The 14,017-nt window shown below is 50.3% G+C and overlaps 1 protein-coding gene across 1 annotated transcript in view; it reads left to right on the top strand.

Annotated features, from left to right (window-relative positions):
- Nucleotides 1–9,153: 9,153 nt before the first annotated feature.
- Nucleotides 9,154–14,017, top strand: part of SHB (SH2 domain containing adaptor protein B) — a 146,083-nt gene continuing 141,219 nt past the window's right edge. The window contains exon 1 of the mRNA XM_049895310.1: nucleotides 9,154–10,444. Within this exon, the coding sequence (XP_049751267.1) occupies nucleotides 9,728–10,444 (717 nt within the window). The 5' untranslated portion in view covers nucleotides 9,154–9,727. The remainder of the gene's footprint in view (nucleotides 10,445–14,017) is intronic.

The raw sequence follows: 14,017 nt of genomic DNA, 5'->3' as shown, positions 1-14,017 counted from the left end.
TGTTCCACTGCAGGAATCCCCATTTTTGTTTTTTGTTGTTGTTTTTTTTTTTTTCTACATTTGGCAACCCTACCCTTAAGCCATCTCCATAACACAGAATGAGAAACAATGATCTGCCAGCTCCCATTTTACAAACAGGAAAACCGAGGCCCCCAATTAAGAGCCAGGAAAATAATTCCGGAGCCTTGATTCCAATCCAGAACCCTTTCCTTCTATTACATTTAACTGCGCTAAACATACAAGCACCCTCCTATTCTTAGGGGGTTACTTGTCAGTTGCTCAGAGGTGACTTCAAAGGGTTGAGTGTGATTTATGTCCTCTCTTCTCTCCCTCCCCTCCTCACCTCCACCTCCATTCTTTGCTGCAGTTATTACAGAGCCTGTCCTGGGGTTTGGCCATTCTTAGGGCCATATCGTTAATGGTCATCTCAGGGAGGAAGTGGGCTGGAAGCGGTCCTGGCCAGAGACAGCAGTGTGAGAGAGTCCGTAATTGGGTAACACAAGGACAAGTGGGATTTGGCACAGGCAGACAACAGGCAAAGCATGTTGGGAGAGGCCCACTTAATTCACAGAGACACTCGGAATTAGTTGTAAATTCTCTGGGAAGAGATCAAGGCAGAGGCATAAACAGCTCAATTAAACTGTCGGCTCAATGCTCAATATACAGTAACGGTCAAAACACAGCCTTTAATCTAGATATAGCGGATTTATCTTTCCACCTGTAATGAGATTCCTAAGATTAGTTGTACCTGATGCAGAGAAAACAACAGAGCTGGCTTGGCGACAACTGGGACAGGCGTGAGTGCCAGCAGAACCTCGCCTTGTGTGCCAAGGGGCTACCTGGATGCCACACTCTCCCTGGAGCCCCCACTAGATGCTAGAGAGACAGAGATGAATCACTACAGCCTCCTCCACTTAGGGGACACATCTGCTTCAGAAATGCAGCTAGTCTGACAGGTCCCATCCAGGCCAAAGCTAACAGCCAGCCAGTCGCCCCAAGTCTGAAGCAGGCAGGGATAACACATCAGGGTTTAGTCCTCTGCTAGTCCACCCTCCATCATCTCAACCACTCACGTCCACTCATTCTTTCAACAAATATTTATTGTGTGCCTACTATGTGCCATCCCTTGTGTCTGTCAGTTTGTCATACTGTGGGGGCTGGTATATTGCTGTGATGCTAGAAGCTATGCCACCGGTATTTAAATATCAGCAGGGTCACCCATTGTGGACAGGTTTCAGCTGAGTTTCCAGACTAAGACAGACTAGGAAGAAGGATCTGGCAGTCTACTTCTGAAAAGAATTAGCTAGTGAAAACCTTATGTATGAATAGCAGCAGAACACTGTCTGATATAGTGCTGGAAGATAAGCCCCTCCAGTTGGAAGGTACTCAAAAGATGACTGGGGAAGACCTGCCTCCTCAAAGTAGAGTCGACCTTAATGATGTGGACGGAGTTAAGTTTCTGGACCTTCATTTGCTGATGTAGCACAACTCAAAATAAGAAACAGCTGCAAAGATCCATTAATAATCGTAATGTGGAATGTACGAGGTATGAATCTAGGAAAATTGGAAATTGTCAAAAATGAAATGGAACACATAAACATCGATATCCTAGGCATTAGTGAGCTGACGTGGGCTGGTATCGGCCATTCTGAATCAGACAATCATATGGTCTACTATGCAGGGAATGACAAATTGAAGAGGAATGGTGTTGCATTCATTGTAAAAAAGGACATTTCAAGATCTATCCTGAAGTATAATGCTGTCAGTGATAGGATAATATCCATACACCTACAAGGAAGACCAGTTAATACAACTATTATTCAAATTTACATGCCTAGTGCTAAGACCAAAGATGAAGAAACTGAAGATTTTCACCAACTTCCGCAGTCTGAAATTGATTGAACACGCAATCAGGATGCACTGATAATTACTGGTGATCAGAATGCAAAAGTTGGAAACAAAGGAGGATTGGTAGTTGGAAAATATGGCCTTGATGATAGAAATGATGCCAGAAATCCCATGATAGAATTCTGCAAGACAAATGACTTCTTCATTGCAAACACCTTTTTTCACCAACATAAATGGTGACTATATACGTGGACTTGCCAGATGAAATATATAGGAATCAAATTGACTACATCTTGGAAAGAGACAACAGAAAAGCTCAATATCATCAGTTAGAACAAGGCCAGGGGCCAACTGAGGAACAGACCATCAATTGGTCATACATAAGTTCAAACTGAAACTGAAGACAATTAGAACAAGTCCATGAGAGCCAAAGTACGACCTCAAGTATATTCCACCTGAATTTGGAGACCATCTCAAGGATAGATTTGTTGCCTTGAGCACTAATGACCGAAGACCAGAGGAGTTGTGGAATGACATCGAGGACGTTATACATGAAGAAGCAACGGGTATTAAAAAGATAGGAAAGAAAGAAAAGACAAAAATGGATGTCAGAAGAGACTCTGAAACTTGTTCTTGAACGTTGAATAGCTAAAGCAAGTGGAAGAAATAATGAAGTAAAAGAGCTGAACAGAAGATTTCAAAGGGCAGCTCAAGGAGACAAAATATTATAATGGCATGTGCAAAGATCTGGAGATAGAAAACCAAAAGGAAGAACATGCTTGGCATTTCTCAAGCTGAAAGAACTGAAGGAAAAACTCAAGCCTCGAGTTGCAATAGTGAAGGATTCCATGGGGAAAATATTAAACAACACAGGAAGCATCCAAGGAAGATGAAAGGAATACACAGTCACTATATCAAAAAGAACTGGTGAACATTCAACCATTTCAGGAGGTAGCATATGATCAGGAACCAATGGTACTAAAGGAAGAAGTCCAAGCTGCACTGAAAGCATTGGAATTGCATTGCAAAACAAGGCTCTAGGAATTGATGGAATATCAACTGAGATATTTCAACAAACAGCTGTAGCACTGGAGGTACTTACTTATCTATGCCAAGAAATTTGGAAGATAGCTACTTGGCCAATCGACCAGGAGACATTCATATTTATGGCTATTCCCAAAAAAAGGTGATCCAACAGAATGTGGAAATTACTCGAACAATATCATTAATATCACACACAAGTAAAATTTTGCCAAGATCATTTAAAAGCCGCTTCAGCAGTACCCTGACAGGAACTGCCAAAAATTCAAGCCAGATTCAGAAGAGGACATGGAGCCAGGGATATCATTGCTGATGTCAGATAGATCCTGGCTGAAAGAGAATACCAGAAAGATGTTTACCTGTGTTTTATTGACTGTGTAAATGCATTCAATTTTGTGGATCATAATAAATTATGGATAATATTGCAAAAAATGGGAATTCCAGAACATTTAATTGTGCTCATGAGGAACCTGTACATAGATCAAGAGACAGTCATTTGAATAGAAAAAGGGGATACTGTGTGCTTTAAAGTCAGGAAAGGTATGCATCAGAGTTGTATCCTTTCACTACACCAATTCAATCTGTATGCTCAGCAAACAATCCGAGAAGCTAGACTGTATGAAGAAGAACGAGGCATCAGGATTGGAGGAAGACTCATTAACAACCTGCATTACGCAGATGACACAATCTTGTTTGCTGAAAGTGAAGAGGACTTGAAGCACTTACTGATGAAGGTTAGAGACCATAGCCTTCAGTATAGATAACACCTCAACATAAAGAAAACAAAAATCCTCATAACTGGAACAATAAGCAACAGCATGATAAACAGAGAAAAGATTGAAGTTGTCAAGGATTTCATTTTATTTGGATCCACAATCAATACCCATCGAAGCAGCAGTCAAGAAATCAAAAGACACATTGCATTGGGAAAAGATCTGTTTAAAGTGTTGAAGAGCAAAGATGTCACCTTGAAGGCTAAGGTGCACCTGACCCGAGCCATGGTGTTTTCAATCGCCTCATATGCATGTGAAAGCTGGACGATGAATGAGGAAGACCCAAGAATTGACACCTTTGAAGTGTGGTGTCAATATTGTGAAGAATATTGAATATACCATGGCTTGCCAAAAGAACAAAGTTGTCTTGGAAGAAGTACAACCAGAATGCTCCTTAGAAGCAAGGATGGCGAGACTACATCTCACATACTTTGACCATGTTATCAGGAGGGATCAGTCCCTGGAGAAGGACATCATGCTTGGTAAAGCAGAGGGTCAGTGAAAAAGAGGAAGACTCTTGAGATGGACTGACACAGTGGCTGCAACAATGGGCTGAAGCATAACAACAATTATGAGGATGGCACAGGACTGGGCAGTGTTTTGTTCTATTGTACATAGGGTTGCTATGAGTCAGAACTGTCTCAATGGCACCTAACAACAACTATGTGCCAGGCACTGTTCTGGACATTGGAGATATAGCAATGGACAACTGTAGAGTTTACATCGTGGTGCCAGACAAACAACAAGCAAAAAATATGCAGTGTGTTAGATGGAGATAAGTGATACTCAGAACAATAAAGCATAGAGCAGGAATAGAAAGTGCTGAGTGGGACCTGTAATTCTAGTTATGGTGCCAGAGAATGTTTCACTGAGAATATGACATTTAAATAAAGACCTGAAGAAAGTGAAGTGCCAGCAATGGGGATTGCTGGGGGAAATTATTCCAGGAGAGGAGACAGAGGTGCAAAGACCCAAGGAAAGAGTGTGCCTCCAGTGTTCAAAGGCCAGCAAAGAGTCCGTGTGACTGGAGCGGAGAGAGGGGAGAGCACGAGATGAGGTCAGGAGTTTAAGGGGGCCTGGTCCGACAAGGCCTTGTGGGTCACTGTAAGAATCTCAGCATTTACTATTAGGGAAACAGGATTTAATTGGGGATTTGAGCAGAGGAGGGACATAATTAGACTAACTTTTAATAGGATCAGTGGCTGTTGTGTTGAGGCGGAAGCCAGGAAAATGGGTCAGATGCTCCTGCAATAATCCAGTTGAGAGACCAGGGTATCTTGGACCAGAGTGGTAGCAGCAGAGGTGGTGAGAAGTGGTCAGATTCCACATACACCTTGCTGATGGGTTGGATGGAGCAGTAGTGAACCAAAGGATCAAGGATGACTGAGGGTTTTGTTTCAGATCTTCACTAAGCACCGTTGCTGTTGTTAGGTGCTGTCACATAGATACCAACTTATAGCGACCCCATGTGACAGAACAGAACTGCCCCCATAGGGTTTTCTAGGCTGTAATCTCTCTTTTTTTTTTTTTATGGTGTAATCTTTACAGGAGCAGATGGCCAGGTCTTTCTCCCACAGAGTTGCTAGGTGGGTCTGAACCGCCAACCTTTCAGTTAGCAGCAAAGCACTAATGACTTCCCAATCTATGCCTCCAGCCCAGACCCTTGTCCTGCACATCACATTTGTGCTAATGCTGAGCCCACATTTTCTCCCCAAAATGCTGCTTACTCTTTGCTACAGTATTACCCCTCTTTGGGAAGGGGCTGCCACCACTCATGGGTAGCCTAAAGACAGAGGCCTGGGAGTCATGCAGAGTCCACTCTGAGAATGGCTTAACACTCTTCCACTATTCCAATGTTATTTAATCATTCACAACTATGTACTGAGCAATCTTTATAAAATGCAGAAACAATTAGGTCATTTCCTTGCTCAAAGACTCCCTATTCCTACGGCAATGGCTCACTATTGCTTACAACATAAAAGTTCCATTCTCCTTAGTCTGGCATTCAAAACTCTCCTTGATGGGCCACAGCCTATGTTTCTACCTTTACCCACCATTTCATGCCCTCACAAACTCTCATTTACTCACATTCCACTCAAACCAGACTGACTACTACTATTGCCCAAGGGGTACCCCCCATGTTCCTGCTTCTATGTCTTTGCTTATACTGTTCCCTCTGCCTGGAATCCCCTTGTCTACACTTCCCATACCCAAACGCTACTCATTCTTCAAGGCCTAGCCCAGATATCACCTCCTCTAGGAAACCTTCCGTGACATACTTCCCTCGGAATTAAACTCTCTCCTCCATGGTCCCATAGCACTTTGTACCTTGTTCTGTCCTGTATTCCACTTGTCTTGTCCAGTTATTGGTGAGAGATAGAACCAGCATCTAAATTGTCTCTGGTACATAGACAGAGAACTGACATTAATATCTGATCAACTCAACTGAACGAATGATGCTTCTTAAAAGTAAATGAGTCTGTGGTGGTGGCACCATTTTTCTGGGCCTCTACCGCTGGCATGGCTTTCCTCCCAAAAGTGGGCAGATAAAGGTGCAGCCTCTGGGGAGCTTTTGATCAAAAGTGAGAAGCTGAGACAAGGGCAAAAACTGGGTCATAGCCAACACTTCCAATAAGAATATATGGGGGTGGGGGCACAAAAATAAAAATGCCAAGAATGATGGACAGAGTTTACAGGCTAGCATCGTGTTGGGTTTGTGACGCTGAGATCCTGGGTACTAATTCCAGCTGTGCCTCCTGACTCAAATCTCTTCCCTTCACTGGTCCCAGTTTTCCCTCTGTGAAACGGCGTTGCTGGGTCTACGGTAGGAGAATCTGACCAGCTTTAAACCCCTATACTGCTCTGCTCCTTTTCCTACAAGTCCCTATCTCCCGAAATCATTTGACACACCTGTTACTCCAATATCTTTCTTTGGAAGCTCCTATATTTCATTTCACAATGATTATTTCTGATTCTGAATCTTGTAAGGTACATTTCTACTGGTTTCCAAAGGAAAACACCCATGTGCTTTTTTGTCTGCTTGAAGTAAACACCACCTTGAGCCAGTTACCCCATCTGTACACTGGGAACAATACCAGATTGCAGGGATGCTGTGGAGGCTTAATTACATACAGAGCATTTGGGGGTTGCGCAGATACACAAACGCTCTGGAAGTTCTTGGCATAATGCTATAGTATTACAATAATTCTGGCTTACAAATTATAACCCCCGCAGGGGCATCACATGGGAAAGTGGGTCTGACCCCACGGCCTGCTCTAAGTGAAATGAAAAAAAGAAGTGGTGAAACATAACTTCTCTTTCCAAACCTTTAGAGAAGGCAAAGGGAACTCTTCCATGTTCAACCCACATGCAGAGAACAGGCTTCTAGATCCTGGAGAGGACTTTCTTGTCCCAGGTGACCTGGCCTGTTGCCAGGATCTGGCTGTTGTACCCCTAAGAGACTGGGAGCAGAAATCAGAGGGGAAGGAGCAGGAGAGGGTGTGTAGTTGGTTGAAAGGTGGGGCTTCCAATGAAGATGTCCTTGCCTCTCAGGTTTTCTATTTGGACCTCCCCTCCATGCAGGATAATTAAGTGCTTACACAGCAGAAGGGTGATTTAAAGAGTAATTTGAGATATTTAAGTCTAAGGATACTCAAACATCTTAGCCCAGGTCAACTTCCGGTCCTTCCACCATCCCTCGGGACACACGAAGGGTGTGTGCACACAGACAGACGTACACACGTTTTAGATTATTTCTTGTAAATGATAAATAAGTGGATCTCAGGCAATGAAAAGGCTGTGTGGTTGTGTGGGTGTCTGTGACTGTGGGGGGTCAGAGAGTGGGTTTGGAAAATTCAGTTGGCTCATACAGGATGACAATCCTGTCTGACCAAAGAGGAAAAGGCAAACAGCTTGATCCTGAAGAGTCAGTCTGCAGTCAACTCTACCGCATCACTGTGTGTGGTTGAGTGATCAGTGCACCGGCTTCAGAGTAAGACCCAAGTTGGAGTCTAGGTTCTCACACTTCATCGTTGTAATCTCAGGCATGAGTCTTGATGGGTTCAAGAGGAAGAAGCAAGAGCTCTCTGTTCGAGTCTCACACAGAGAGCTGACCTCCAGCTCCAGCATAGCTAAGGCTGTGTCATGGCCAACAGGGCCCTTGGCCTTGCTGCCTGCCCTGACAGGGCCCACTCTTCCTAAGGACAGGAAAAACAGGCTCTCCAAGAGCCCAGATGACATCTATAATATACAGGCATCCAGTGGGCTATCATTTTAATAAATCAACATTCTTACAGAATGTCTCAGCTCTTAGGTACTCACACCTTAGGGTTAAGCGTATTCTGGGGCTTGCCCACCCAAATTCAACGAGGCCCTAGAGGTAGCTACCTCAATTTCAGGCAGCTTTCTGGAGCATACTGCCTTCCCTGGGTGTGAACACCAGGAAAAGATATACTGAACAAGCTATATCCCTCCTTCTGCCTCAGTTTCCTCATTTTTGAGGACAACATGATCTGAAGTTGCAAAGAAAAGACTAGTGGAAATGACATCATTACGTGACCACACTGGGGAACTGGTATCGGGGCCCCTGTGTGATGTTCCACTGAGCCTCAGTTTCTCCATCTGTAAACCGAGGGCCTTGAATAACATGGAGCCTTGTCAACTCCCACAACCTTAGGCATTAAAAGTTCCCACAGTTCGCTCTGCCAGGTAAACAGCGAACGCGGTTAAAACCAAGACTTCCTCAGAGGTGAAAAGGTAAGCAAACATTCCGACCTCCCCTTAGCCTTGCTCTCCGACTGGTGCCCGGCCGGCCCCAGTGGCCTCGGTAGGCCGCATCCATCATCTGCAATGCTAATATGCTCATTAGCATAAATATTTCTCCGAGGACCTGGCGCGCGGGGAATGAACCGGAGGCTCAGTCCCTTTAAAGGAAAAGTGGGTAGCCGCCCCGTCCCTAAGGGCACTCGGCACCACCTTTCCTCCGTGAAGGCCGTGCTGTAAACTGTGACAATGTCCCCTGTTAATCACCCTACCCCCAACAGTGGGGATCCCTGGAGTGCACTGCAGTGCCCCCCGAGACAGCGGGCAGGCTTGGGCTCTGCGCACTGCTAGCTCACCTGGCAACCTCTCTTCCGAGGCAGCGGCGGGCCGAGAGCTAAGCCGTGCTGGCAGAGCTTTGAGACCCCAGCGCCCTCCGGCAAGACCTGGGGGCTGGCGCCGCCGCGGCCGTGGGAGGTGGCGCGTGCAGAGGAGGAGGGGCGCGTCCACCCGCCCGCGAGTTCCGCCCCCTCCAAGTACAGGGCGCATGGGGGGCGGGGCTGGGGCAGAAGTCTGGCGGCCGGGCGCCTGGGGGTGGGCGGGGCGGGCCCTGCGGGGCGGGCCTGGGGGCGGGGCGCGCACGGGCCGGGGTGGGCGGGGCCACAGCGCAGGGCGGGCTCTGGCGGCCCGAGTGTCACACACGCGGCGGCTTGGGAGGCGGCGGCAGCGGCAGCGGCAGCGGCAGCGGCAGGCGCCGCCGGGACGGGCGCGGGCGCGTGGGCTCGGGCGGGCGCCGGTTGCTTCCCTCCGTCGCTTGCTCGCTCGCCTGCTCTTCCGCCCGCCTGCTTGCCGGCTGCGGGGCCGGGCTTGCCCCTGCTCTCTCGAGAAAGAAGAAGGGGGCCGCGGAAGCCGACAAGTTCCCGCAGGAGCCCCGGGTCCCGGCCGAGACAGAGCCTGCGGCTCCAACGGGACAGGAGCGCGCTCTGCGGCGAGGCCAACGGCCACAGCGTCCGCGGCGGGGGAGGCCAGGGCCTCCTGCTCTCCGCGGGGCAGCGGGCCGGGACTCCATGAGATCCAAAGCCTGAGCGGCGCGCGGCGGAGGTGGACAGCGGCGCTGCAGTTGCCGGAGCCTGGGAGCGGCCGGCAGGAGGCGGCGGTGAGAACTTGAACTTGGAGTCGGGAGCGGGCGCCCCGGACGCCCCCCGCCGGGGCCGGGGCGCCGAGGGGCCTGGGCGGCAGCGCTGCCCCCCGGATGGCCGCGGCGGCGGACCTGGTTCCCGCGCCGCGGCCCTAGGTGGCCTCTCGCCATGGCCAAGTGGCTGAACAAGTACTTCAGCTTGGGAAACAGCAAAACCAAGAGCCCCCCGCAGCCGCCGCGGCCAGACTACCGCGAGCAGCGGCGCCGGGGCGAGCGGCCCTCGCAGCCTCCCCAGGCCGTGCCGCAGGCCCCCGCGGCGGTCTCGGCGTCCTGCGGTCCGGGCACCGCCTCCTGCTTCTCGGCCTCGTCAGGCTCGCTGCCCGACGACAGCGGCAGCACGAGCGACCTCATCCGCGCCTACCGCGCGCAGAAGGAGCGCGACTTCGAGGACCCCTACAACGGGCCCGGCTCGTCGCTGCGCAAACTGCGCGCCATGTGCCGCCTGGACTACTGCGGCGGCGGCGGCGGGGAGCCGGGCGGGAGTCAGCGGGCTTTCTCGGCCTCGTCGGCGTCGGGCGCCGCCGGCTGCTGCTGTGCCTCCTCGGGCGCGGGCGCCGCCGCGTCCTCGTCGTCGTCCTCGGGGTCGCCGCACCTCTACCGCAGCAGCGAGCGACGGCCCACCACGCCGGCCGAGGTGCGCTACATCTCCCCCAAGCACCGCCTGATTAAGGTGGAGAGCGCCGCGGGCGGGGGCGCCGGGGACCCCGTGGGGGGCGCCTGCTCTGGTGGCCGCACCTGGAGCCCGACGGCCTGCGGAAGCAAGAAACTGCTCAACAAGTGCGCCGCCTCGGCCGCGGAGGAGAGCGGGGCCGGCAAGAAGGACAAGGTAAGGTGCTCCTCGGCCTCATCCTAAGGTTCCAGGGCCACTGTGTTCATGGAAAAGCTGAGGTACCGCCCTGCTTCCAAGCTCTTTCAACAACTTAAGGCTAGGATCCTGAGGTCACGGCTTCCACACAGCTTCCCTGTTCTGCCCCCGCCCATGCGCCTTCCCCCGGACTGTCAGCCTCCCGACACCGTTCCCTTTCGCTGCTGCTCCCAGAGCGTCCCCTCTCTGAGCCTGGTGCTCGCTTTGGAAGTAGCCCGAGCGGGAGTGCCTCGCCCAGCCTTGCCGTAGGAAGAAAGATCTAGCCGGCTCTTCCGGCCCGGGAGGAGTAAAGTCTTGAAGAGTCAGAGCTGTCACGGACTTAAAAGAACATTTACTCTTGTCTCCCTTTCACACACTCTATAGGTGGGAAACTGAGTTCCAGAGCTGGGGAAGGGACTCGCCCCGAGATTGCTTGGCGTTCTTGGTGGCAGAGCCGGATGGGCTGTCTCTAAACGTGTATGTGTAAATCTCTCTAAATGCTCTGCCCTGCCCCACCCCCCACGCTAGGCTTCCAAATCTGGGCGGCCTTTTGTACCGGAGCTGCACCAGGAACCCCCACGCGTGCTTTTCCGGTTGAAACTGTGCTGCCTGCAAGAGCGCCCCGTGTCGCACCCGTCGGTTCCTGCCTCCCAGAGCCGGTCTGCTTTAAGGAGACCCAGCCCCCATCCTCACCCTCCTTCCTGACCCCACCCCCACCCCCACTCCATACTGTCCCAGGGATGCAGGGGAGGGGTGCTTTGTGACAGTCCCCCTCCCTAATATATCTGGTCATTTTTACCCTTCTTTTAGGCAGCCAATTAATTACAGCCAGACTTGGCTCCCTCCCCTTCACACTCCCATGACACCTTCCCTTCCCCCATAAAATAATACTCTTTTCTACTTCTGGTGAAGGGCAGTGTTTTGATTAAACCAGGGCCCAGTGAGAGAGCCCGGTCCTGTGTGCAGTACCCTGTGCTGGCTGTCAGGCTGCTGCCCTACTTGTTCTGCCCCTTGTCCCTCACCCTCTTCCTCCCAAAGGTAAACTTTTTCCCAGGCCTGGGCTGGGGGAGACTGATAAAGAGTCTGAGTTCCTTTGAAGCCTGGGTGTCCAGACAGGAGGGAGACGGGCTCCTACCTGCCAGCTGGTGGTTACAGAGCGATCTTTTTGTTTTATGGAAGGGAGTAAGGGGACGCCCCTCCTGTAATCTTTCCGCTGCCCACTCTCCTCTCTCCCAGATCCTTGTGATATTTCCTCCTGGGCAGACCATGAACAGCATAAATGATCCCACCTCTCCCTGGGGCCAGTTTAGGGATACTTTCAGAAATGTGGACTGGGCTCCCCAAGCTCCCAGGATGTCACACCTAGATGACTGGGAGTTGGGAGCCAGGTGGCCACCTCAGAAGCTACCTGGAGGGAGGGGGGAGATTTCCCTGGGAGCTGCCTGGTTTATGGTTGATCTGTGAGGGAAACACAAAGAGGCTCCCTGCTGTCTTAGGTGCAGCCCAAGCTTGTCTTGGTAGGTGGACTGGGAGAACCTGGGAGTTCTGGGGCATGGAGCAGGAGAAAAGCCCAGCAGCCACCCCACACCAAGAGGTTTGCAACCAACTGCCCTAAATTCCCTGTCCCCCCCACCAGCTTTGTTACCCCATGACCACCCCCCTAGGTGGACAAATCTCGTTCTCCCGCTGCATGCACATGGTTCTGCTTGATCACTAGAGCCTTTCATGGCTTTGAAACTTTAGCACACATTTTTTGCCATTTACAGTATTTCAAATACTGTTTTATAGCTAGAATGTCAAGTGTGTTTAGAACTTGGCTTCCTTCCTTCACCAGATATTTCTTGTGGGTCTTCTCTGTCCCCTGCCTCCCTTGCTGGAGTGAGCCCCTTGCAGAGTTGGTCTTCAGTGAATACTGTGTCAGGCCACAGTGTCAGTGATGAGTGCTGTGATGGGGCCTGTGATATTACAGGAGGGCTCAAGAGGGTTGAGGGGGTTGGTCAAGGAGTGCTCCTTAGAGACAGAGCCATTACGGTGGGGCAAGTCATGACCACTGTTTGCCTGGAGAAGACAGCCCAGTGCTTTAGGGAACAGCAGGTAAAGTCCCCTGTGGCTAGAATTAGAGGTTAGGGTTGAGCAGGACCCTAGAGGGACAGCAGGGCTTAGGTCAGGGAGGGCCTTGTAAGCCAAGAGCAGTGGGCCAGTGAAGAGATTTATCTGCTACCATGATGCAATCAAGTATGGATTTTAGAAAAGATCTCTCTGGGCTGCATTTCAGCTACTATGCTGTGACTTTGAGCCCTTTGATCTTTTGAGAAGTTGTCCCACCCTCAGAGACTGAGCTGTTTCGGCTACCAGATATGCTTTCTAATCAGGAGGAGAGGCGGCAGCCAGGGAGAGACAGTAGGATGTCCTAGTGCAATGGTTCTCAAACTTCAGTGCACCTGGAGGGCTGGGGAAAACACGGATGCTGGGCCCCATCCCCACAGTTTTTGATTCATTAGGTTTTGGTAGGAGCTGAGAATTTTCCTTTCTAACAAGTTCCCAGGTGATGCATCTGCTGCTGGGTCCTGGGACCACAATTGGAAAGCCATTGTTCTAAAACAGCGGTGGCTTCTTAGCAATCTTGCTCCCTCTGGGTCTCTGGTCTGGGCTGCTTTGGGGTGCAGAGACTCCAGATGTCCTCATCTCTGTCATCAGTATGGGGGCTGCCTCCTGATCCCAGGCCAACACCTACACCCATTCCTGGTCAAAGGAGGCAGCCTGTTTTTCACGTTATATCCAGCCAGAGGAAACCCTGGTGGCGTCTACGGCTGCTAACCAAAGGGTCGGCAGTTCGAATCCGCCAGGCGCTCCTTGGAAACTCTGTGGGGCAGTTCTGCCCTGTCCTATAGGGTTGCTATGAGTCAGAATTGACTCAACGGCACTGGGTTTGGTTTTGGTTTGGTCCAGCCAGACAGATTTTGGAAGGCCAGGCAAACTGTAGATCCAGCTCTAAACACTCCAGAGCCTTCCTGCCCCACCCCTAAAAAGCCATGAAATTTCATATCTAGCATATCACTTAGTTTCAGGCCCAGCTTTCTTTTATCACTTGTTAGGGAATAGGATGAGAACCCTTAGGTCTATTTCTGAAGCCCCCTGTGTGCCGGGTCCTGTGCTGGGTTCTTGCCATACCTTCAGGGTCTGTGCTTGTTTTTCGTTTTATGATTTATTTTTGTTGTTATTGAGAATATACACAGCAGAACATACACCAATTCAACACTTTGTCCTTGTTTTTGACATTGGGCCAAAGTTGAGTTACATGGCATTAGAGCAGGAGTGCTTCCAGTGTCAACCCCCACCATGGTGTTTCTTTGGGGGCCTTCCTCCTGCTACTCTTAGTACCTGTGCTTCCTTATGTCCACACTTAGGCATCCACCTGTTCTCCCAGGTAATTCCTGGGGCACTCACATGGTCATATTGCCCCCACCACCGCCTGCCTCCAGTCTTGGGCATTTTCTCATTTGGAAGAGGGACTGTGTTTATTTTACCAATTTAATTCCTCCTCCAATACGACAT

Source organism: Elephas maximus, chromosome 9, assembly GCF_024166365.1.
Source record: "Elephas maximus indicus isolate mEleMax1 chromosome 9, mEleMax1 primary haplotype, whole genome shotgun sequence".
Lineage (NCBI taxonomy): Eukaryota > Metazoa > Chordata > Mammalia > Proboscidea > Elephantidae > Elephas > Elephas maximus.
This window is presented reverse-complemented; position numbering and strand designations above follow the sequence as displayed.